Raw genomic sequence first — 26,510 nt, 5'->3', positions numbered from 1 at the left:
TCGGCGGGACGCTTCGCTGACTGGTCTGGAAACTACGGAGCGCGTGAAGGGACATTTAAGGAAAATGTGGCGACAGTCCAGCCTCACGATGGTTCCAAACATCTGGACGGGGCGAGGCATGGATCACACATCTGGACGGAAGACGTCGTTCTGCATAAACTGGTTGTGTGTCCCTGTGTTTAAATGGCTGAATTCTGCGATGTTTGCAGGTTTTGCTGGTAGACAGGTAGAATTTGTTTATATATTAGTCTCTAGAAAAATCACATTCTAGGCCGGACCGGACCAGTCTACGCTGGGATTTCCATCTGTCTCAGCTACGTTTTATCTCTGCTACGCTGTGGACGTGTTTCTTCCAAAGGTTTTCACACTTTTCTAAGAGTGTGTGAGGAAGAAGGTTATTCACTCCATGACGTATTGTTTCCTTCCATTGTGACGTTGTTGGAGGTTCTTCTTGTAGCCGTTCCATGTGGTGGCCTTCTTACAGGCTTCCTGTAGTATTTGAAGGTACTGGTACTGGTCCAGTTTCTTCAGTCTATCTGGTAAATCATGAAAGTAAAATTCACAGAAACTCTTCTCCAGTTGTGTCGCAGCCATCAGTTGAACATCTTGACCACATCTGTGCAGTAGGGGGGGATTTTGGGCCATTCCCAGAAGATATGAAGATGCCAGCAGAGGTACCACATTTCCTCCAACATTTAGCATGTTGAACATTTTTACTATGAAGTACCTTAATGTGAGAAACACGTTGTGTTCTTCCAGGTGAAATCCCTTCAGTGGTTACTGTGGTTTTACAGATGTTAACCCAACCGTCTCACATCTGAGCTGAATGTACATCGTAGACATTTTATGTTCCGTCTTAGAAACATGCTTTCTGGTTAGATATCCCCTCGCAAGCGTCTCTAAACATGTTGACTAAAGGTGGTCTGTCATGATTTCTAGTGATAATATGTGCATTAAAATGATGTTGTAACTGGTACCTGAAGAAGTAGACCTGACCTAACCTGACGTAGAAGTCATCCTCCTCCAGTTAGAAGACGTAGAAGTCATCCTCCTCCAGTTAGAAGACGTAGAAGTCATCCTCCTCCAGTTAGAAGACGTAGAAGTCATCCTCCTCCAGTTGGAAGACGTAGAAGTCATCCTCCTCCAGTTGGAAGACGTAGAAGTCATCCTCCTCCAGTTGGAAGATGTAGAAGTCTTCTTCCTCCAGTTAGAAGACGTAGAAGTCATCCTCCTCCAGTTAGAAGACGCAGAAGTCATCCTCCTCCAGTTAGAAGACGTAGAAGTCATCCTCCTCCAGTTAGAAGACGTAGAAGTCATCCTCCTCCAGTTGGAAGACGTAGAAGTCATCCTCCTCCAGTTGGAAGACGTAGAAGTCATCCTCCTCCAGTTGGAAGATGTAGAAGTCTTCTTCCTCCAGTTAGAAGACGTAGAAGTCATCCTCCTCCAGTTAGAAGACGTAGAAGTCATCCTCCTCCAGTTAGAAGACGTAGAAGTCATCTTCCTCCAGTTAGAAGACGTAGAAGTCATCCTCCTCCAGTTAGAAGACGTAGAAGTCATCTTCCTCCAGTTAGAAGACGTAGAAGTCATCCTCCTCCAGTTAGAAGACGTAGAAGTCATCCTCCTCCAGTTAGAAGATGTAGAAGTCATCTTCCTCCAGTTAGAAGACGTAGAAGTCATCTTCCTCCAGTTAGAAGATGTAGAAGTCATCTTCCTCCAGTTAGAAGACGTAGAAGTCATCCTCCTCCAGTTAGAAGACGTAGAAGTCATCTTCCACCAGTTAGAAGACGTAGAAGTCATCTTCCTCCAGTTAGAAGACGTAGAAGTCATCTTCCTCCAGTTAGAAGATGTAGAAGTCATCTTCCTCCAGTTAGAAGACGTAGAAGTCATCCTCCTCCAGTTAGAAGACGTAGAAGTCATCTTCCTCCAGTTAGAAGACGTAGAAGTCAACTTCCTCCAGTTAGAAGACGTAGAAGTCATCCTCCTCCAGTTAGAAGACGTAGAAGTCATCTTCCTCCAGTTAGAAGACGTAGAAGTCATCCTCCTCCAGTTAGAAGACGTAGAAGTCATCTTCCTCCAGTTAGAAGACGTAGAAGTCATCCTCCTCCAGTTAGAAGACGTAGAAGTCATCCTCCTCCAGTTAGAAGACGTAGAAGTCATCCTCCTCCAGTTAGAAGACGTAGAAGTCATCCTCCTCCAGTTAGAAGACGTAGAAGTCATCCTCCTCCAGTTAGAAGACGTAGAAGTCATCTTCCTCCAGTTAGAAGACGTAGAAGTCATCTTCCACCAGTTAGAAGACGTAGAAGTCATCTTCCTCCAGTTAGAAGACGTAGAAGTCATCTTCCTCCAGTTAGAAGACGTAGAAGTCATCTTCCTCCAGTTAGAAGACGTAGAAGTCATCCTCCTCCAGTTAGAAGACGTAGAAGTCATCTTCCTCCAGTTAGAAGACGTAGAAGTCATCCTCCTCCAGTTAGAAGACGTAGAAGTCATCCTCCTCCAGTTAGAAGATGTAGAAGTCATCTTCCTCCAGTTAGAAGACGTAGAAGTCATCTTCCTCCAGTTAGAAGATGTAGAAGTCATCTTCCTCCAGTTAGAAGACGTAGAAGTCATCCTCCTCCAGTTAGAAGACGTAGAAGTCATCTTCCACCAGTTAGAAGACGTAGAAGTCATCTTCCTCCAGTTAGAAGACGTAGAAGTCATCTTCCTCCAGTTAGAAGATGTAGAAGTCATCTTCCTCCAGTTAGAAGACGTAGAAGTCATCCTCCTCCAGTTAGAAGACGTAGAAGTCATCTTCCTCCAGTTAGAAGACGTAGAAGTCAACTTCCTCCAGTTAGAAGACGTAGAAGTCATCCTCCTCCAGTTAGAAGACGTAGAAGTCATCCTCCTCCAGTTAGAAGACGTAGAAGTCATCCTCCTCCAGTTAGAAGACGTAGAAGTCATCCTCCTCCAGTTAGAAGACGTAGAAGTCATCTTCCTCCAGTTAGAAGACGTAGAAGTCATCTTCCTCCAGTTAGAAGACGTAGAAGTAATCTTCCTCCAGTTAGAAGACGTAGAAGTCATCCTCCTCCAGTTAGAAGACGTAGAAGTCATCCTCCTCCAGTTAGAAGACGTAGAAGTCATCTTCCTCCAGTTAGAAGACGTAGAAGTCATCTTCCTCCAGTTAGAAGACGTAGAAGTCATCTTCCTCCAGTTAGAAGACGTAGAAGTCATCCTCCTCCAGTTAGAAGACGTAGAAGTCATCTTCCTCCAGTTAGAAGACGTAGAAGTCATCCTCCTCCAGTTAGAAGACGTAGAAGTCATCCTCCTCCAGTTAGAAGACGTAGAAGTCATCCTCCTCCAGTTAGAAGACGTAGAAGTCATCCTCCTCCAGTTAGAAGACGTAGAAGTCATCTTCCTCCAGTTAGAAGACGTAGAAGTCATCTTCCTCCAGTTAGAAGACGTAGAAGTCATCTTCCTCCAGTTAGAAGACGTAGAAGTCAACTTCCTCCAGTTAGAAGACGTAGAAATCATCCTCCTCCAGTTAGAAGACGTAGAAGTCATCTTCCTCCAGTTAGAAGACGTAGAAGTCATCTTCCTCCAGTTAGAAGACGTAGAAGTCATCTTCCTCCAGTTAGAAGACGTAGAAGTCATCTTCCTCCAGTTAGAAGACGTAGAAGTCATCCTCCTCCAGTTAGAAGACGTAGAAGTCATCTTCCTCCAGTTAGAAGACGTAGAAGTCATCTTCCTCCAGTTAGAAGACGTAGAAGTCATCCTCCTCCAGTTAGAAGACGTAGAAGTCATCCTCCTCCAGTTAGAAGACGTAGAAGTCATCTTCCTCCAGTTAGAAGACGTAGAAGTCATCCTCCTCCAGTTAGAAGACGTAGAAGTCATCCTCCTCCAGTTAGAAGATGTAAAAGTCATCTTCCTCCAGTTAGAAGACGTAGAAGTCATCCTCCTCCAGTTAGAAGACGTAGAAGTCATCTTCCTCCAGTTAGAAGACGTAGAAGTCATCCTCCTCCAGTTAGAAGACGTAGAAGTCATCCTCCTCCAGTTAGAAGACGTAGAAGTCATCCTCCTCCAGTTAGAAGACGTAGAAGTCATCCTCCTCCAGTTAGAAGACGTAGAAGTCATCTTCCTCAAGTTAGAAGACGTAGAAGTCATCCTCCTCCAGTTAGAAGACGTAGAAGTCATCCTCCTCCAGTTAGAAGACGTAGAAGTCATCTTCCTCCAGTTAGAAGACGTAGAAGTCATCCTCCTCCAGTTAGAAGACGTAGAAGTCATCCTCCTCCAGTTAGAAGACGTAGAAGTCATCCTCCTCCAGTTAGAAGACGTAGAAGTCATCCTCCTCCAGTTAGAAGACGTAGAAGTCATCCTCCTCCAGTTAGAAGACGTAGAAGTCATCCTCCTCCAGTTAGAAGACGTAGAAGTCATCTTCCTCCAGTTAGAAGACGTAGAAGTCATCCTCCTCCAGTTAGAAGACGTAGAAGTCATCTTCCTCCAGTTAGAAGACGTAGAAGTCATCTTCCTCCAGTTAGAAGACGTAGAAGTCATCTTCCTCCAGTTAGAAGACGTAGAAGTCATCCTCCTCCAGTTAGAAGACGTAGAAGTCATCCTCCTCCAGTTAGAAGACGTAGAAGTCATCCTCCTCCAGTTAGAAGACGTAGAAGTCATCCTCCTCCAGTTAGAAGACGTAGAAGTCATCCTCCTCCAGTTAGAAGACGTAGAAGTCATCCTCCTCCAGTTAGAAGACGTAGAAGTCATCCTCCTCCAGTTAGAAGACGTAGAAGTCATCCTCCTCCAGTTAGAAGACGTAGAAGTCATCTTCCTCCAGTTAGAAGACGTAGAAGTCATCCTCCTCCAGTTAGAAGACGTAGAAGTCATCTTCCTCCAGTTAGAAGACGTAGAAGTCATCCTCCTCCAGTTAGAAGACGTAGAAGTCATCCTGCTCCAGTTAGAAGACGTAGAAGTCATCCTCCTCCAGTTAGAAGACGTAGAAGTCATCTTCCTCCAGTTAGAAGACGTAGAAGTCATCTTCCTCCAGTTAGAAGACGTAGAAGTCATCCTCCTCCAGTTAGAAGACGTAGAAGTCATCCTCCTCCAGTTAGAAGACGTAGAAGTCATCTTCCTCCAGTTAGAAGACGTAGAAGTCATCTTCCTCCAGTTAGAAGACGTAGAAGTCATCTTCCTCCAGTTAGAAGACGTAGAAGTCATCCTCCTCCAGTTAGAAGACGTAGAAGTCATCTTCCTCCAGTTAGAAGATGTAGAAGTCATCCTCCTCCAGTTAGAAGACGTAGAAGTCATCCTCCTCCAGTTAGAAGACGTAGAAGTCATCCTCCTCCAGTTAGAAGACGTAGAAGTCATCCTCCTCCAGTTAGAAGACGTAGAAGTCATCTTCCTCCAGTTAGAAGACGTAGAAGTCATCCTCCTCCAGTTAGAAGACGTAGAAGTCATCTTCCTCCAGTTAGAAGACGTAGAAGTCATCTTCCTCCAGTTAGAAGACGTAGAAGTCATCCTCCTCCAGTTAGAAGATGTAAAAGTCAGGTCTTCCTCCAGGTTATAGCTGTGTACAGTTTTTTCCATGAATAATTTTTCCTCTGTGAAGTTTGTAATTTGACTAAATCACAAATACTTTTCAGACATAATATGAAGTAAATGTTTTTGATGAGTCATCGTTTACATGAAACATTGTATTTTCTTCATTTGGCCACCAGATATATATTCCAGCTTTAGTCAGTCAGTCATTTTCTGAACTGCTTAATCCAAATCAGGGTTGCGGGGAAGCTGGAGCCTATCCCAGCTGGCTTTGGGCGACAGGCAGGGTACACCCTGGACAGCTCGCCAGTCCATCGCAGGGCCACACAGAGAGACGAACAACCACGCACGCTCACACTCACTTCTAGGGACAATTTAGAGTGACCAATTAACCTATCATGCATGTCTTTGGTTGGTTGGAGGAAGCCGGAGTAGCCGGAGAGAACCCACGCATACATGGGGAGAACATGCAAACTCCACACAGAAAGGCCACTGACCAAACCAGCCAAGGATTGAACCAGCGACCTTCTTGCTGTGAGGCCACAGTGCTAACCACTGTTCCACCGTGCAGCCCTATTCCAGCTTTAGTGAATGTAATATAAAATAATTCTGTGTAAACAGAGACTTTCCTGGTGGCATCCATATTGGTTTTCCGACTTTTCCGACTTGGCAAACAAGAAAATGTTTCACTTAGATATGAGTTTTTTTCCAGATCCGACCTCTGACCTCTGAGTCAGCTGAAACGCCCCGTTCTACCTGGTGTCGTTCTACTGGGGGATGGTTGATACAGACCTGGTGTTTGATGGAATGACTGCCATGCAAACCTCCACCTGTCTGGTCATGTGACATGATGGAAGATGCCACCAGAGGCGTATAATCCAGATGCCAGAAAGTCCTGTCCGGCAGTCACTAAAAACCCGCTCAGCTCCACTGCAGGACGAGCCTGTAGGTGAAAACAGCTGTTCTAAATGCAGGTAGATCCAAGAACTTTTCCTTTATGCACCTGGATGCCACACCTCCGGATGTCACGCAGACAGAGAGAACTTTAGACGTGGCGTGTACCTTCTCTGTTGCAGACGGCAGCGTGTTTGCTGGGTGGACGTATAAAAAGCTTTTCTCTTTTCTCTCCATCTCTCCGTAACGAAAGCAAAAGGCTTCGGTGAAGGAGACGTGGTCTGCAGCCTGACAGGCCAGGAATGCCACAGCTTTCCCTGCAGACAGAAAACAAAGAAGGAGCCGTTAAATCAGACAATGCTGCCAGTCAAGCTGCTTTTCCGCATCGTTTCTGTGTTTTTCAGCATCGTCGGCTCATTTTTGCTAGATTTCAGTCTCTAAAAACCAGCAGCCAGCCTTCCATACAGAGTCACTGTAGACTGATGGTGGAAGGTTTTGGCTACAGAAGCTCTGCAGGGTTTTTCCTGCATCACCGGAGCTCTCTGTTAACTGGGACAACTTTTCCTGGTTGACTGGCAGCTGCAGCCTGAAGCACATTTCATGACACGACACGAGATGAACATCTGGAAGACTGAAGATGAGCTGGAAATACATGAGGAAACTGAGGGAGCTGCTCCAGTCAGGGTCTGAGAGGAGTTTTAAAGCAATGCTGCAGCATGACGTTGGTCCAGGTGGCATGTTCAAATCAGATTTTATGCTCATTTTTAGCGTTTTTACTCGTTTTTCCACATGGCTGTTGCACTTCTGGCCAACCTGGAACCTTCTGCAGCCTTTTGCAGGATTTTTCTGGGATGCTTTTCTTGCTCTCCTCTGTTTGAAAGGCTGGAAGGAGATTTTTAAGTGGTTCCACTGAATATGGTCAGACTTCCTGCCCTAACAGCAGCTAATTCAGCATCATCTTCATCCTTCCTCTTCTCTGAGATCTCTACAGCCAGTAAAAGTCAGTTTGATGTCGACTCCTATCCGTTTAGGGGGTTGATATCCAGTTGCTAGCGTGTGACACAGTGTTTGTAAAGCAGCTGTAAAGCTAAAATGTTCTGGACTGGAAGTAAAATGTGGTTTCTCAGCAGGACGACGTCTGCATGACGGAACATCAGAAATGTCCCTGTGGCATCATAACAAGTCAGAAACGTAGGTAGCATACCGTTGTTCCAGCTTTATTAGGTCGCTGATTCCTTCTTTGATCCATGGCAGCCTCCATAAGATGTGACTTTATTTCCAGATTTTTTATTCCATAAAACTTTTAAAATTTTACCAGATTAAAAGTCCAGCGACATCAAGATCTCATGTTAAAGGATGACCTGAACAAGAAGGACAATAAACAATGTATTCAGTTTGTGTCTGAGACAAAGTGCAAACAGAAAGACAACGATTAGCCGTTGGTGTGACTGTTGGACACAGACTCTGTCCACAGAGAGACAGAGGACAAGACGGCTTTAAATCCTCTGAAGGAAAGAGTCTCAACAAGCCGACCGGGAAAGCCTTGGTGTCCCACAAACCTCAGACCGGAAATAGCCTTCAAGGACTGGAGGCGTTGTGTTGACACATTCATGTCCAGGACGTCCTGATAGTCGAGGACGGAGGGACGGTAGCCGAAGACATTTCTAAAACCAGATTTCATTCGATGATAGAAGTTTCACCGTGAGTTTGCAGACTTACTGAGAATGTGGGCTGTGACCAGCTGGAGGCTGTTTATGTGAAGGAGGCTGATGGATGTTCCTCCAGGAGGACATAGAGACGTGTTTACATCGCTGTTCATATCTCCAACGTTCCTCCTGAAGGCCAACACGACGGACCCAGACTGACTGTGACGTGGCGTCATGTCTTGTTTTGGTGTTTCATGATAAAGATGATGTAAGCTTGTTTGAGCTTAGAAGCAGAAACCTGCATCTTCATGAGAAATGTTGGAATCAGACTGATAAGATGTGAAACATAAATACAGCCGTGTCATCTGCATAATGATAACAGTTTACCACCAGAGCTTCACTTATATCATCACCAGCATCTACACTACCAGCAGCGTGGAACTGGAATGGTCATGTGACCCTCCAGCTGGTCATGTGACCCTCCAGCTGGTCTACGGAGGTTTTCCAGCGTTTCCAGGAGGTCTACAATCCAGATGTAGTGTTTATTTGGAGACTCTAGATGGTAAATCCACCATTATTGATCACATCTTCATCAGGAGAAGAGACCATTACCACCACGAAGAGACGTTGTAAAGTGGATAAAGTGGAAACATGGAAACAGTGTTTGTGTGTGTGTGTGTGTGTGTGTGTGTGTGCGCGCGTGTGTGTGTGTTTCAGACGTGAGAGGATGATGTGCAGATGAGAAAAGGTTGCTGCTGATCTATGTGTGTTATTTCTACAAACTTCTGGTTGTTCTTTATGCTGCTTTATCTGTTCATACATTAATTTTACATCATTTTAGCCTCATAATCTGAAAGCATCACGTCTCCATGGAAGCGTCACGTTACCATGGAAACGTTACGGCTGCATGGAAACATCACGTCTCCATGGAAACGTCGTGTCTGGATGCTGATGGGGGTAAAATGTTCTGCGTCTACATACCTGGCAACCCAAACAGCAACAAACAAACAAACACAGCAGTTTTAACCCTTTAAAGTTCACACTAAGAAAATAGTTTCTCTGTATTTTTCTGTTTATTTTGGACAAAAATGATCAGAATAAAAGTTTTTTAACAAATGTTTGAGATATAATCACAAAACAGTGAAATTTGCCAGAGTAGTGTTAAAACCAAGCCTCAGTTTGGGTTAGAACTAACTGGTAGAGATGCTCAGGTTCGTTTCCATCACTTCATGTCTCTGCAGCGTTACCTCTACCTGACGGCAGACCAGGGCCTTAAAGGCTTAATGCTGTATGGAAATAAAACATGGAAGAATGTGAACGTTGTATTTACATCATTAAACATGAGTAAGTGAGCTGGTGGGAACGAGCCCAGTCCAGTGTATCATAAACAACGTCCTGCATCACGTCTACGCTGAAACATCTCCGGTTTGACATGAAGACAGAAGCAGAGACGTTCCGGAGACGTCGTGTCCTCTGCAGGTTGTCGTGTCCCGCCGTCTGAACGATCCGCTGGGAAACGGGATGCAGGATGTCGTTCGCCTCGCAGTGAGCATGTCTGTTTCTGTTTCTCCTTTTCCTTCCGACTCACACTGAAGGAAACCGTCCTGAAGAGAAGATTCACTGCTTCCTGATTGGATCATCCAGGCAGACGATTGGTCTCGGTGTTCTGTGGCTGCAGACGCCGATACGCAACCTGAACCCTCCGACATGGTCACATGTTTACAAACCATCCTGGAAGATGTGTCGTGATCCAAGCTGCTGCAGCGTTTATCCTGAACCGGCAGCGGAGGACCTGGTCTCCTCTACCGGCCATGTTGGATGCGAAGCGCGTCGTGTCGTACACACAGTGTCAATAAAAACAGAATAATGATGATAAATCAGATGTTCTGATGAATACAAACACATGATGGAAACAAAGTCTGGGTGGCAGAACAGTTTCTGTGACCTGGATGATGAAGACTTTGCTTCTGGATTTACGGTTGAGCTGATTTAGAAACAGGAAAAATCCATTCAAGCTGCGTGATGAAAACGTTGATCACGATGTCCATGTTCAGCTCTGTAAACGTCCTCTGTCCTCTGCAGGCAGCCCGACAAGCTGAGGGTGGTGTGGATCAGAAGGAGCAGACATCACAGCACCAAGGTAACGGACAGATATCTGTCTGGGAAACACGCTGCATGAGCAGGACTGGAAACATTCCAGATGTTGTGACGCGGTCTCTGCAGAGACTAAACACTGTCCGTGGGAAGGTGATCCACCAGGCTGACCCTGAGTCTTTGTGTCTGCTCTTCTGTCAGCTCCACAGCTGGCAGCCGGGCATAAAGAACCCCTACAGAGGCTCGCTGGTGTGGCAGCTTCCGGAGAGTTTGAGCATCACCGTCACGCTCTTCAAGGTACGACGTAAAGTCTGCATGATGTGGTCAGGAGAGAAATGACGAAACCTTTGCTTATCATGAACAAAATGTTTGACTGTAAAAAGGCAGAACTGCTGCTGTTCAATCTGCAGAACAAATCAGAGATTTATTTGTTATTCACAAGAAAAAGTCTGCTTTGAGGAGGAGTTAAATCACCGGGAAGTTCAGTCAACCCTTCTGGAGGAGGTCTGTTCCTCCTCATCTTCACAACCACACGGGCCGGATGGACAACCTGACCTCCACCGGAAGCCGAACCACCAGGAACACCGTGTGATCTGCAGCTTCTCATCTCCTGCTTGAAGAAAATCAGTAACCAGAGAACAGCCGCCGCATTCACCCAGTTCACCCAGTAACGAGGAAAGTCATGTCTGATGAGGAAGAGTGCTGTAGGACGTAAAACTGGGGACGTTTCCAGGTGTGTGATACAGGTGTTACCAGGTCTAACGGTGACGATGATGATGGACACCTTCATCAATGGTCAGGAGGATCCAGGGAGAGACCCCCCATCCACCTCAGAGACACCACGAGGGTCCAGGAAGACATGGAGCCCAACGTAGTTTATGATTGGAAGAGAGAATACTTCACTGTGAAACCCCCTTCATCTCCATTGAAACCAGCAGGACCTTCGTTTCCATGGAAACCAGCAGGACCTTCATCTCCATGGAAACCCACAGGACCTTTGTTTCCATGGAAATCAACACGACCTTCGTCTCCATGGAAACCAGCAGGACCTTCATCTCCATTGAAACCAGCAGGACCTTCGTCTCCATGGAAACCAGCAGGACCTTCATCTCCATTGAAACCAGCAGGACTTTAGTCTCCATGGAAACCAGCAGGACCTTCGTCTCCATGGAAACCAGCAGGACCTTCGTCTCCATGGAAACCAGCAGGACCTTCGTCTCCATGGAAACCAGCAGGAACTTTGTGATCCAGTTCAGGCGAAGGCAGGGTCACATGAGACACACCAGCAGAGTTTCTGTCTCAACAAACCAGTGTAAGACTGGAGCTACTGGATGGTTGCCATGGAGATAACTTGTTTTTGCTCTGACAGGAACCTGCAGCAGAAGAGTTTGAAGACAAGGACTGGACATTTGTCATTGAAAATGTGAGTCTTCTGTCTTTGTGTTGTCTTTTCTTCCTGTTTTGTCCCTTTGAGAAGAAACGTTTCAGTCGACAGTCCAGAAAGTCGACGTCCTCTGGTTGGTTCAGAATATAAAGCTCACTCAGTTTATCTGCTCATCTCTTTTAGTTCATCATTTTATTTAATAACTGGGGAATTTGTCTTTATATAAACTTATTTTTACTCTTATTTGAATAATTTAATTGTAAACTCTTTAATATCCACTTTCAGATTTATTATTATTTGTTTGAAAATCTCAGATTTTTTTCATTCTCTTCTTTTCTTCCTAAAATGTGATAATGATTCATGCCAGTTTGTTTTCATTTAAATTAAATTAAATTAAATTAAATGTATTTTTCATGTATTTTTCATTTATTCTTCTAACAGTTTTTTTTATAGATTAATTTTGTTTTGTGTTTATTTAATAATTTTTTTTGCAGATGTTTCTTCAGTTTTCCGTCTATACACCCTTTGCTAACGTTTACTTTTGGTAAAGTTCTCGGTGTTTTTGATGAAGTGCTGATAACACAGCGGGTGATTTACCGGCGTCGTGTCTCTGTTTGGGTCGGATCAGGAGACGAAGGGCCGCAGGAAGGTGTTGGCATCAGCGGATGTGAACATGAAGAAGTACGCCAGCGCGACGCCGGCCCAGTATGACATCACGCTGAAGATGAAGCCTCTGTCTGTAAAGGTGGTTGAAGCTACGCTGAAATTCAACCTGTCCTGCATCTTTCTGAAGGAGGGCAAAGCCACGTGAGTAGCAGCCGGAGCGCGGCGCGGTATGGCGGGGCGTGGCGGAGCGCGGCGTGGCGTGGCGGGGCGTGGCGGAGCGCGGCGTGGCGTGGCGGGGCATGACCGCGGTCCTGCAGCACGTGGAGGTGATGAAGACTCTGCTTCCTCTCTCTCAGGGATGAAGACATGCAGAGTTTGGCCAGTTTGATGAGTATGAAGCAGAGCGACATCGGTAACCTGGACGACTTCAACGACAGCGATGAGGAAGTCGGCGAGGACCAAAGGACCAGCTTTGGAAGTGGACATCATCATGTTACTGGTAACACTGGTCAGACTGGAAGTTTAATCCACTGCTGTAGAAATCTGAGCAAACAGATGAAAGAAACCAGACGAGCAGATAAATCAAAGTTTTATCAACAGACAACGTGGAAGCTTCTGAAAATGTTTTTCTGAAGGAAAACATCCAAACCAAAACAACGTTCCCATTAGACCCAGTTTGATCCCTTCAGTTTTCCTAAATGGTGCATATTTCTGCGTTTCTTCACCAGAAGCTGCCGGTTCCTCCTCTCATCGTTAGCCTCTGTTAGCCGTTCCTCCTCTCATCGTTAGCCTCTGTTAGCCGTTCCTCCTCAACTTTCTGCTTCTTCTTCATGGATTATTTTAAATTCACTTCTTTTCCTGTTTCTGTCTGCTGCTCTGCCTCTTCCTCTAACAGCCTCTGCTTCCTCTAACGCTACAGTTCAGGATCTGGCTCGGAGGCCTGAACGTGAGGCGGACTCCTCAGGTAACGTTCAGTCCTCCGCTGGTCTCCGTTTGTTTCAGAACATCTGCTCTCCTCCTGTCACTTTATCTTCCCGTACTTCCACCTCTTCTCATCGCTGCCAACATCTCTCTCATCTCCAACTTTCATGGTTCGCTCTGTAACCGTAGAGATGGACTGGGAAAGGCCCAGCAGCGTTTCCCCGGCCATCTCGGCAACACCTCATCCTCCTGCGGAACCTGCGGAGCCTTCTGTTCCACCATCTCCACTGCAAACACAACCAGCTCCGAGCTTTCTGCAGAGCCATCCTTCCCACCATCCACACTCCCCTCCAGCCTTTACATGTCCCCGTCCTCCTGCACTTCCCCGAATCTTCCAGCCCAGAGCCGGATCAGGTACCAGACCACCAGACTCCTCTCCTCTGAGCTCTCTTTGTCTCCAAACCAGAACATTCTGGTCTTTATATTTATGTGTTTAAAAAGACAGGAGGACAATCACGTCTCACTTCTTCCAGCTGGAAAAATGTCAGCTTGAAAAATGCTGGAAGGTTCTGTAAAATAAACAAACCTCATCAGGTCATATTTTATTCCACGTGGAAGAAAAAATGGGGACATTTTACATCTGATGGAGAATATGAGCTGGTTCTGAATCTGATGCAGCAACATGTCTGTAAGAAGTAGCTCCATGTTTAGCATCGGTAGCATCCTCTGCTAACATCTGTCTGGAAACCGTTCTGGTTTCCAGACAGATGTTAGCATCAGACCGTTCTGGTCTGATGCAGGATTCCAGCTGCTTCCATGATGCTCCAGATGTTTGTATTGGTGGAAGGTCTGGACTGCAGCAGACCAGTTCTCCTGTTCCACCATCAGGATGTGGTTCAGCGTGGTCCTGCAGGACCAGTTCTCCTGTTCCACCATCAGGATGTGGTTCAGCGTGGTCCTGCAGGACCAGTTCTCCTGTTCCACCATCAGGATGTGGTCCAGCGTGGTCCTGCAGGACCAGTTCTCCTGTTCCACCATCAGGATGTGGTCCAGCGTGGTCCTGCTGGACCGGTTCTCCTGTTCCACCATCAGGATGTGGTCCAGCATGGTCCTGCTGGACCAGTTCTCCTGTTCCACCATCAGGATGTGGTCCAGCGTGGTCCTGCTGGACCAGTTCTCCTGTTCCACCATCAGGATGTGGTTCAGCGTGGTCCTGCAGGACCAGTTCTCCTGTTCCACCATCAGGATGTGGTTCAGCGTGGTCCTGCAGGACCAGTTCTCCTGTTCCACCATCAGGATGTGGTCCAGCGTGGTCCTGCAGGACCAGTTCTCCTGTTCCACCATCAGGATGTGGTCCAGCGTGGTCCTGCTGGACCGGTTCTCCTGTTCCACCATCAGGATGTGGTCCAGCGTGGTCCTGCAGGACCAGTTCTCCTGTTCCACCATCAGGATGTGGTCCAGCGTGGTCCTGCTGGACCAGTTCTCCTATTCCACCATCAGGATGTGGTCCAGCGTGGTCCTGCAGGACCAGTTCTCCTGTTCCACCATCAGGATGTGGTTCAGCGTGGTCCTGCAGGACCAGTTCTCCTGTTCCACCATCAGGATGTGGTCCAGCGTGGTCCTGCAGGACCAGTTCTCCTGTTCCTCCATCAGGATGTGGTTCAGCGTGGTCCTGCAGGACCAGTTCTCCTGTTCCACCATCAGGATGTGGTCCAGCGTGGTCCTGCAGGACCAGTTCTCCTGTTCCACCATCAGGATGTGGTTTTGACAGAAAACTGCGGATCTGTCCAATCAGAGCCTTTGTGAAAAGTCAACCCACTCTGTTAGGAAGTTCCCTTCATTCAGAGTTTCCTGTTATAATCACAGCTTTCCTTCCCACGATGGAAATCAGATGTGACGTCACCAAACGTCTCGCTGAGTCAATACAACTCTTTGTCCACGAGGAGACAGGCATGGGTGTCTCAGAAAAACACTTATTCTTCATTTTAAACAATAAAAGCATCAAAATCTTCCAATCATATCATTAATAACTTGTTATTGATGACGTGATGTTTATCTTTTGGAAATTCTGGAAAAGTTGCAGGTCCAGTTAACCCACCAACACCATGATGAGCTTCTGGTCAGTTAGTTTTACTGCAGTTAAAGCTCCAGATCTGGATCAGAGGGTTGCTCCAGACCTGGATCAGAGGGTTGCTCCAGACCTGGATCAGAGGGTTGCTCCAGGCCTGGATCAGAGGGTTGCTCCAGGCCTGGATCAGAGGGTTGCTCCAGGCCTGGATCAGAGGGTTGCTCCAGGCCTGGATCAGAGGGTTGCTCCAGGCCTGGATCAGAGGGTTGCTCCAGACCTGGATCAGAGGGTTGCTCCAGGCCTGGATCAGAGGGTTGCTCCAGGCCTGGATCAGAGGGTTGCTCCAGGCCTGGATCAGAGGGTTGCTCCAGACCTGGATCAGAGGGTTGCTCCAGGCCTGGATCAGAGGGTTGCTCCAGGCCTGGATCAGAGCTTCTGATGAGCTTCTGGTCAGTTAGTTTTACTGCAGTTAAAGCTCCAGGCCTGGATCAGAGGGTTGCTCCAGACCTCAATCAATCTCCAGATCTGGATCAGAGAACAAAAACCCTACATGAACATTTTCCCTCATCCTTCTTTCATCTCTGCTTGCTTTCACTTCTCAACCATCATTTATTTGTTTTTACACGTTTTTATTGTTCTACTTATTGTTTCTCTTCATCCTTCCCTCTCCTCCTCCTCTCCCACCTTGTGCCATGTCCAGCTCCTCGGAGGCCCCATAGCTTCCACAGCGAGTCCTTCCCAGCCGAACCCTTCTCTACGCTTACCCCCATTAAAGCCCGCTCCACCTCTTCTCTCTCGTCTTCCTCTGATCCATCCCCCCATCTTGCTGCTTTCCTTGAGTCCTCACCAACAGGTTGGTTCAGTTGGGATTGTTTCTCATCACAGACACACAGACAGTCAGACAAATAGGAGGATGGACTGGTGATCTGTTCAAACTGGTAGAATATGCTGAGATGAAATGGTTCAGAGAATGGGTTTGATCCTGAAGCTGCACCATCCTGCAGGTTTTAGTGTTCAGTGATGCAACACACCTGGTACCTCCGATAGACTGGCAACCTGGTCAGGTGTACCTGCCTCTCGCTGGATGGATGGATGGATGGATGGATGGACTGACGGATGGTTGGATGGATGGACGAACGGACGCATGGTTGGATGGATGGATGGACGGACAGACAGATGGTTGGATGGACGGATGGATGAATGGATGGATGGACAGACAGACAGATGGACAAACAGATGGATGGATGGATGAACAGATGGATGGATGGACAGACAGACGGACAAACGGATGGTTGGATGAACGGATGACTGAATAGATGGATGGATGGACGGATGGTTGGATGCATGAACAGATGGATGAATATATGTATGGATGAACGGATGGATGGATGGATGGACTGACAGACACATGGTTGGATGGATGGATGGATGGATGGATGAATGGACTGACAGACGGATGGATGGATGAACGGATGGATGGATGGATGGATGGTTGGATGGATGAATGGATGGACTGACTGACAGATGGATTGAAGGATGGATGGATGAATAGATGGATGGTTGGATGGATGGATGGATGAACTGACAGACGCATGGTTGGATGGAGGGATGATGGATGGATGGATGGACTGACGGATGGATGGATGGTTGGATGGATGGATGGATGAACTGACAGACGCATGGTTGGATGGATGGACTGACGGATGGATGGATGGATAGACAGACAGACGGACAAACGGATGGTTGGATGAACGGACGGATGAATATATTGATGGATGAACGGATGGACTGACAGACACATAGTTGGATGGATGGATTGATGAATAGATGGATGGATGAATGGATGGATAAACGGATGTTTGGATGCATGAACGGATGGATGAATATATTGATGGATGAACGGATGGACTGACAGACACATGTTTGGATGGATGGATGGATGAATGGAGTGACAGACGGATGGATGGATGGATGGATGGATGGATGGATGGATGGACTGACAGACGCATAGTTGGATGGAGGGATTAATAGATGGATGGACTGACTGACGCATGGTTGGATGGATGGATGGATGGATGGACTGACAGACGGATGGATGGATAGATGGATGGATGGATGAACGGATGGATGGACTGACTGACAGACGCATGCTTGGATGGATGGATGGACTGACAGATGGACGGATGGATGGATGGTTGGATGGATGGATGGATGAACTGACAGACGCATGGTTGGATGGATGAATAGATGGATGGACGAACAGATGGATGGATGGACTGACAGACGCATGGTTGGATGGAGGGATGGATGGATGGATGAACAGATGGATGGATGGTTGGACTGACAGACGGATGGATGGATGGTTGGATGGATGGATGGATGAACTGACAGACGCATGGTTGGATGGATGAATAGATGGATGGACGAACAGATGGATGGATGGACTGACAGACGCATGGTTGGATGGAGGGATGGATGGATGGATGAACAGATGGATGGATGGATGGACTGACAGACGGATGGATGGATGGTTGGATGGATGGATGGATGAACTGACAGACGCATGGTTGGATGGATGAATAGATGGATGGACGAACAGATGGATGGATGGACTGACAGACGCATGGTTGGATGGAGGGATGGATGGATGGATGAACAGATGGATGGATGGATGGACTGACAGACGGATGGATGGACTGACAGACAGATGGATGGATGGATGGACTGACAGACGCATGGTTGGATGGAGGGATGGATGGATGGATGGATGAACAGATGGATGGATGGATGGACTGACAGACGGATGGATGGATGGTTGGATGGATGGATGGATGGACCAACAGATGGATGGATGGATGGTTGGATGGATGGATGGATGGACTGACAGACACATGGTTGGATGGATGGATGGATGAATAGATGGATGGATGAACAGATGGATGGTTGGATGGACGCATGGTTGGATGGAGGGATGGATGGATGGATGGACTGACAGACGCATGGTTGGATGGACGAACAGATGGATGGATGGATGGATGGACTGACAGACGCATGGTTGGATGGAGGGATGGATGGATGGATGGACTGACAGACGGATGGATGGATGGATGGATGGACAGATGGATGGTTGGATGGATGGATGGATGGACTGACAGACGCATGGTTGGATGGAGGGATGGATGGATGGATGGACTGACAGACGCATGGTTGGATGGAGGGATGGATGGACTGACAGACGGACGGATGGATGGTTGGATGGATGGATGGATGGACCAACAGATGGATGGATGGATGGTTGGATGGATGGATGGATGGACTGACAGACACATGGTTGGATGGATGGATGGATGAATAGATGGATGGATGAACAGATGGATGGATGGATGGACGCATGGTTGGATGGAGGGATGGATGGATGGATGGACGCATGGTTGGATGGAGGGATGGATGGACGCATGGTTGGATGGAGGGATGGATGGATGGACTGAGCATGGTTGGATGGATGGACCAACAGATGGATGGTTGGATGGATGGATGGATGAATAGATGGATGGACGAACAGATGGATGGATGGATGGATGGACTGACAGACGCATGGTTGGATGGAGGGATGGATGGATGGATGGACTGACAGACGGATGGATGGATGGATGGATGGACCGACAGATGGATGGATGGATGGTTGGATGGATGGATGGATGGATGGACTGACAGACGCATGGTTGGATGGATGGATGGATGAACGGATGGATGGATAAACGGATGGATAGATGTAACATCCTCCTGGAAGTCCACCGCTCTCTCCCGTTGTTTCGTTGTAAGTCCAGAAAGGCGTCACGCCGCGATGATTTCGACCTGATCTGTATCGTTATGCAGACTACCAGGTAAGGGGACGGTTGGTGTGGAAACACAACAGAGATCAGTTTTTTCACACCAACCTTCCCATCCTGAGTCAAACACACGGCTCAGAGCACCAGGCGAGAATCCCCATCCATGGTGGTTCTCCTGGAGTAGGCGGGGCTGGATGGTGTTTAAGAGATCACACCACCCCACATCAGGACCACCTGACTGGTTCTGCTCATGTGACCATTTCAGACCATCTTTAGTCTGGATATTCACCATGTTTCTGTTGATTATTCTGTTGATATGAAGCAGCTGTTAAAGTCTCAGACCTGCAGAATTTTCCATCCAGCCATCTTTCTCTGCTTCAGCCTGTCCTTTTCTATCCTTCTCCTCCATCTGCTCCTCATCCTCAGCTCTGCTCAGATCCGCTCCAAGACGGGCAGAACCTCGGCCCACCTCTCTTGGGGGCTTGGGTTGTGCCTTCACCACACCCAGCAGTCTCCCATCTGCCCCTGACAGAGGTAAAGGGACGTCTTTCTGCTCCTTCCTGCTTCACCAACACTGGACTTCCTGTTCTCCCACTTTTTTTCTGGCTTCTTTCTTCCAGCTTCCTGGCAGACTGAATGGAGACCCCCTAAGTTCCAGACCCCTCTATCACAGCCTGCCCTCTCCCCCAAGTCTCTCCGTCTCTCTGCCAGGGATGCTGGACAACCTGCAGTCCTGCAGAAAAAGCAGAGACTAGAGATGACATGTAACGATGCTCTACTTCAGTCACACTTCGCTGCTGCTTCACTTCCACCCGGAACAATCCAGAAGTTATTTAGTTTAATCAAAACGTGCACTCATCGTCCATTTTATGAGTTCCACCTGCTTTACATGAATATCTAATCAGCCAATCACATTGCAGCAACATGGCAGCAATGGTTGCAGGTCTAAGTACCAGTATTTACTGGGATTTTCACACAACCATCTCCAGAGTCTGGACCAGAATGTCTGGTTGATTTCAGAGGTCAGAGGTCAGAGGAGGATGGACAGACTGGTTGGAGATGACAGAGACAACAGGAAGTCCAGTAAACACTGGTCAACAGGTCCTACAGCGACGTTAAACAGCTTTGTTTTGTAAAAGTCTTGAAAACCCGTCCAGCCTGGAAGCAGATGGTCTCCAGCAGCAGAAGACCACGCCGGGTTCCCTCCTGTCAGTAAGAACAGGAAACTGAGGCTACAATTCACACAGACTCACCAGAACTGGACAATAGAAGATGGAGAAACGTTGCTGGTCTGATGAGTCTCCAGTTCAGCTCCACATCCACATGGTAGGATCAGAATCTGCTGGAAACATCATGACAACATGGATCCATCCTGCTTCTGGTCCCCTGAGTACCAACATGACGTGGTTTAACCTCCACAGCCTACCTGAGTCCTGCTGCTGACCATGTCCATCCCTTTCTGAGCACAGTGTAGCATCTTCTGATGGAAACTTCCAGCAGGATGATGCACCATGTCACAAAGCTCACATCATCTCATCGACTGTGTGATGCTTCGTGTGAATATGAAGCAAAATCTTGTTTTCACTTTGTTAAATCTAAATTAAATTAAATCTAAAAAGCAGTTCTGGTGGGGAATCGGGTCCAACCAGGTTCCAGCAGGTGGAGCTGATGGAGTGGATGGTGGGTGTATGTTGGTATTTAAAGCTTTGCTTCTAGTTTGCCAGTTTTTAACGTGCACTTTCTACTGAAAACTAGACAGAACCAGCTGAAGTTTGCCCTTCCACACTCAGAGTGATGCTTCAGTTCTTCACACCATGTCATGATGCTGAAACGTCTCCAGTAGTCGCGCCTGCAGGCAGGGAAATGTTTCCTGTTTCTATCTTATCTCCTTTTTTCTTTCGCTCCGTGTTTTTCCTCTCTGCCAGCTTCATGCTCTCCGCCTGCTGCTCAGTGTTTGTATCAGAAACAGGGAGAGGCCAGATGTCTTTCCTCCCGGACACCTTGTGCCCCCCCCTCAGCCCGTCCTCTCACTCCGTTATCGGCCCCTCTGCTCTCTGGGGCTTCTGCTCCACCACTTTCTCCTCAAACTGCCTCTGGCTGCCCCAGTTGGCAGGAAGCAGGTAAACTAACCAACAAGGAAGCGAGGAGTAGAAGTAGAAAGTAGAAGTTCGTTCCAACCAGTCATTAACCAGCTCAGCTCCACTGCAGGTAGACAGTCTGGTGGTGAAAACACCTGTTTCTAAATGTATCCAAAACATGGCAGGACTTCTACTTTATTTTTACTTCTACTTTATTCACCACTGTAAGGAAGAAGACAAAAAGAAACTACTAAAGTTCTTCCCATCGTATCACACGTCTATGTAGCACCTGATCATAAACATGCTGAGGAAAGCCACTTTCTCATCGATCCTTCTTCTCTCCTAGAATTTAAACGACAGCTGAGCACTCTGAACGAGGAGGACGGCCAGCCTACAGTCCCTACAGGTAAACAACAACACGTATTCAGCTCATTCACGCCCACAGCTGATGTCTGAAACCTGACCTCCTGTATTTCTACATCAGCTTTTGAGCCCAGAGCTCCGATCAGCCCGAGAATGAAGCCGTCAGAGGAGGTCAACACGTGGAGGTGAGCAGAACTACATCTGGTGTTTTAAACATGGAGGAACTGATCCTCCAACACGCTGACTCTGCTGCTGGCGATACCTCCAAATTCCCACTATGGTTCCATGATTACTGTGAGACAGAGACCATAAAGTCTAAAGAGCTTTCATTAAAAGTTCTTCTGGGTTGGTCCTTCCAGTCCGGATCGCAGCAGGTCCCCGTGTGATGGTCTGGCTGGTGCTGGTCTGGTGATGGGTGTCTGGCTAACTTCTACCATCCAGGCCACGTCGCTGCTGTGTCTTTCAGCGCTCATTGGGGATTGTTAAGCTCTCATGTTGACGCCTCAGATGGCTAACCTTGCAGTCCAATCCCCGCTGAGCGTCTGAGATCGGTGCACAGCTCCACGGCGGGTGCGGACCACGTTGTTTCTGCCGAATGGTTTAAAGTTCAGCATGCAAGGGTTTTCCTGGGTGACCATAGAAACGTCACGATGGGAAATGATTAAAGTCTCTGGAAGACTTGCTGGTGTCTGAGATATCCCCTGCTGGTTCAGAGATTCCTCCTCCTCCTCTAAAGACGGGCTGCGATGCAGCTTCCAGCAGAGAAGCAACGTTTCCGCTGCTGATCTGGATAAACTGAAGCTGGAAACTGTGCTGGAGCTCTGCAGGATGTTTACTCCTGTTTCTAGTTTGTTTCTAGATGAAGGTTTGACTGATTGTCTCTGTCAGCGAGACAACACGGAACCGTCACACTCTTATTGGTTGACGGTTTATAATTGCTATGAAGGCTGGTTACTGGTGGTGACAAAGACACAAAGCTGATGTACTTTATTCTCTTTACTATGAAGTTATAAAATAAAGGAGTGATTTTGTTCCTTTGCTCTTTCATTGTTTATGATATTATAACAAAATGTCCCAGAGGACACCCAGCAGAGAAGGACAATCTTCCGTCTTGTCCCCCATCAAACATGCATGATTATTCATTCATTCATTTATTTTCTGAAACAGCTTAGTCCAATGAAAGGTCGCTGTGAAGCTGGAGTCTATCCCAGCAGTCTTTGGGCGAAAGGCAGGGGAAACCCTGGACAGCTCGCCAGTCATGTATGATCATCAAACTCTAAAATCTGATTAAACTTTATTAATAATGTACAGACGCCATGGTCGACGGTTATTTTTGTTTCAGTTGTTATCTTGTGATAAAGACAATTTTCTCATGAAAACGGGTTAATTTTGCTCAGTATCTCAAGTAAACGATGTTTGTTTTCTGGAGATAACAAGATAAATTAGGTGGGTTTAAAAGTAACTGATTTACTGTAGGGGCGTGGCCATGGCAGGGGGCGGGGTTACACATAGGGGGAGGGGCTACAGTCATGGTGTGTTTAATCTGTGAATGATTGACGGTAAACCCAAATGTTTAAACTCATTGAAATTTCAGCGTCTGCCAGACTTGTTAAAACATTGATCGATGATGTTCCTCCATCTTTCTGACTGAAGCATGTCAGAAAAAAGCAGCTCTTTTTCTGCTTGTTGCTTGCTAGTCTGCAGTTCACAGATTTAAACATTTTTCCACCTGTCTCTTATCAATTATGTTTTAGTCAGAGGGATCCTGAAAAGGAAGATGTTAGAGAACCAGAGGTGGCTGAAGTCAGTGAGGACGGACATGGGCTCTGGTCCTCAGAGTCAAATAAGATTTTTACTCTTGAGTCAGCTCATGTCTTGTCCAAACATCATGAAGCTGGGGCTCAAGCTTGTCCTAGATCCTGGGAAAGTGGGTAAGTCTGAGCATGGATGATATCCAGACGAAGTGCCGTGTGTCGCATGGTTTGAAGGGATTCTCTGGAGACAGGCTGATTTTTTTGGCTCGGTGTGTCAGAGCAGTTTAAGTATCCAGTAAACAACCAAAGACTAATCAATAAAAGAGATATCTAATATTCATCAGGTATGCATGAAACTGGGCTCACAAGTCTGAAAAAGAGACTAAACGGTTTCAAGAAGAGTTGTTTAAAAAATCCTTGTTATTGATTTTTCCATCAGTCTATGGAAGCCACCTGTAAATATTACCTTTACAGTCATGGTCACTACAACACCCATGGACTGTCTCTACCTTATTGTCTGGATCATGATGGTTGGAGCCGCTACTGCCTGAGAGGAACGGTCCAACCTGGCACTTTGTGGGGACTCAGGGGAGGGTCCTCCTATCTTAAAGACTGAAGTCACTGAGGTGGTTAAAAAGTTCCTCGGTGGCAAAGCCCCGGGGAGTGGATGACATCCACTGAAGGCTTCTTAAGCAAAAGGTGGAGCGTGAGATCGACAGACGGATCGGTGCGGCGTCTGCAGTAATGCGGACTCTGCGCCGGTCTGTCGTGGTGAAGAAGGAGCTGAGCCAGAAGGCGAAGCTCTCGATTTACCAGTCGATCTACATTCCTACCCTCACCTATGGTCATGAGCTGTGGGTCGTGACCGAAAGAAGGAGATCTCGTATACAGGCGGCTGAAATGGGTTTCCTCCGCAGGGTGGCCGGGCTCTCCCTTAGAGATAGGGTGAGGAGCTCGGTCATCCGGGAGGGGCTCAGAGTAGAGCCGCTGCTCCTTCGCATCGAGAGGAACCAGTTGAGGTGGCTCGGGCATCTGGTCAGGATGCCTCCTGGACCTCCCTGGTGAGGTGTTCCAGGCACGTCCCTCTGGGAGGAGACCCCGGGGAAGACCCAGGACACGCTGGAGGGATTATATCTCTTGGCTGGCCTGGGAACACCTCGGGATCCCCCCCGACAGAGTTGGCAAATGTGTCTGGGGAGAGGGAAGTCTGGGCTTCCCTGCTTAGGCTGCTGCCCCAGCGACCCGACCCCGGATAAGCGGCATGAAGATGGATGGATGGATGGGTTGATAGATAGATAGATGGATAGATGGATGGATGGGTTGATAGATAGATAGATGGATAGATGGATGGACTGTGTGAGCATAGGGAGAAATAGAAAAAGCATCACACAGTTCCCACCCACATTTTGAAGCAGGAACTTTCTTGCCATGAGACACAGTTTCTCATCTGCAGCTACAAGAGCAGAAGTTATGTTTGATAACTGGTGTTGTGATACCGAGTGGAGTAGGTTGTGAGTGAATAACGTTTGTTGAATATTCATACACGGGACCAAAAGGCTTATTTATGCATGATATTAAATACGCATATGGACAGAGTTTCCTGTCCTTTATGTTCAGTTTCACTGCTTCTGGCCGCTCTGGCAGATGTTTAGCTAAAGGATGACATCAGTGTAGAGCAGCATTGCTGTCATGTTAACAGTGAAAGGAACAGAGAAGAAGAGGAAGAGAAGCAGGAGAAGCTCCATCTGAATGGCTGTGAAGACCGTCTCCATCTATGGCATCTTCTATTTATGCCTCTTTCTGAGAATGAAGCTCATCATGATCTCCTCCATTGTCACTCTGAACTCCAAACTCTGCACTGCCCTCTAGTGGACATAATCTCTAACAGTTAGGACAATGTAAAGGACAGATGGAAGTGTGAGCATTGTGATCTTTAACATGGAATCCATGAATCCATCTGCATAAGTAAAGGGAGCATCAATGAGCCCTAAAAAGAACAGCAGCTTATACTAAACTCCACCTTTCTGTACACAGAGAACCTTGAAAACGTATTCAGCCACCTTGTGGATTTCATTGTTTGTTGCACGACAATCTATAAAATAAACAACCTTCAAATTAGTAAAGTCAAATTAGATTAAAAAACTGAAATTTGCATCTGATGCTGTCATTTGTCTTTGAAACTTGTGTGCACAGTTGAGTTGAGCTCCAGTTTTTCTGGTCCCAGTCTGCACGCGCAGGAGGTTAATGTGATTGTTGACTGGAGCAAATCCAACACTGTGGACTGTGTGCAAAAACACTGAAGTCATGCTGCCTCTCCTGCATCCCATAATAACACACTGTGTGACAGTGTCAATGCAACCAATCTCACAACTAACCCTTGTTCTGGTGAAGCAGCTTCATTAAATGCCAGGAACCTTTCTGGACATTTTTCAGCCCAAACCACATGGTTCAACCAGGTCTGGTCTTTACTGACTTCTCTAGGTGATTATACTCCACAACTGCACATGACACCATCACAAATGTTCAGTTGTTTAGCCTCATATGCAGAAAGAATGGCTGCATTGTGTCACAACAATGTGAATAAATGCTGCAATACACACATTAATCCCAGCTGGTTTGAACACATGTAAAATAACTTTAGAAATACCTTTACAAATGCACACATTGACTGTTTACCCTGAAACTCACAGCAGAACATAAAGCCCACCACCCAGATAGTTTATTTAACTCCTGTATTTCCATTTAGAGGTCACAATTGCCTTTGTCTTGTTGACATTTTTAGACCATAAAAGCAAACATGGGTCTTTGTGTTCTGATTCAGGCTCAATGTGCTTTTGTGTTCTACTCCAGCCACAAAGTCTCTCCTGTCACTGAGGAAAAAAACCTAAACAGAACAAATGAAAGCCCGACACCTAAACGTACCTTTCAGTAATGGGTTGGTGGAGAGCAGAAAACCAGACAGAATCTGATCCATGTCGGAGGAAAGATCTGCAAACCTGAAGTTATAAATCTGCATCAATCATTCTGATAAGTTCATTTACAATGTGTGCATTTCTATTCATTTACATGCTGTGTGTGTGTGTGTGTGTGTGTGTGTGTGTGTGTGTGTGTGTGTGTGTGTGTGTGTGTGTGTGTGTGTGTGTGTGTGTGTGTGTGTGTGTGTGTGTGTTTGTGTGTGTTTGTGTAGATTTGAACATACATTTGCAAGTACTTACAGTTGCGCATGTTATGTCCAGGACATTGTGGCCATCGGCCACATTTACATGAGTGTTTTAATCCAGAATAAAAATTAAACTGTCTTTGAAAAGATTAGATATAATCATGCAAATATGTAACTCTCAATAAAAACTACCATTCAGAATTA

At 46.9% G+C, this 26,510-nt stretch overlaps 1 protein-coding gene across 8 annotated transcripts in view; it reads left to right on the top strand.

The window, feature by feature from the left end:
* Positions 1–26,510, top strand: part of ehbp1l1a (EH domain binding protein 1-like 1a) — a 59,088-nt gene that overhangs the window by 6,956 nt on the left and 25,622 nt on the right. For 2 of the 8 annotated variants that reach the window (XM_079257643.1, XM_079257640.1), the window contains exons 2-14: positions 10,131–10,188; positions 10,344–10,439; positions 11,512–11,565; positions 12,155–12,333; positions 12,489–12,631; positions 13,135–13,467; positions 15,822–15,974; positions 19,378–19,485; positions 19,572–19,715; positions 20,877–21,071; positions 21,376–21,435; positions 21,514–21,577; positions 23,147–23,323. In XM_079257643.1, coding sequence (XP_079113769.1) covers positions 10,131–10,188; positions 10,344–10,439; positions 11,512–11,565; positions 12,155–12,333; positions 12,489–12,631; positions 13,135–13,467; positions 15,822–15,974; positions 19,378–19,485; positions 19,572–19,715; positions 20,877–21,071; positions 21,376–21,435; positions 21,514–21,577; positions 23,147–23,323 — 1,764 coding nt within the window. Of the gene's footprint in view, positions 1–10,130; positions 10,189–10,343; positions 10,440–11,511; positions 11,566–12,154; positions 12,334–12,488; positions 12,632–13,027; positions 13,097–13,134; positions 13,468–15,821; positions 15,975–19,377; positions 19,486–19,571; positions 19,716–20,876; positions 21,072–21,375; positions 21,436–21,513; positions 21,578–23,146; positions 23,324–26,510 lie in introns of all 8 variants that reach the window. The other 6 variants (XM_079257642.1, XM_079257641.1, XM_079257645.1 and 3 more) reach the window with 6 other exon arrangements.

Source organism: Telmatherina bonti (genome assembly GCF_933228915.1).
Source record: "Telmatherina bonti genome assembly, chromosome: 18".
Lineage (NCBI taxonomy): Eukaryota > Metazoa > Chordata > Actinopteri > Atheriniformes > Telmatherinidae > Telmatherina > Telmatherina bonti.
This window is presented reverse-complemented; position numbering and strand designations above follow the sequence as displayed.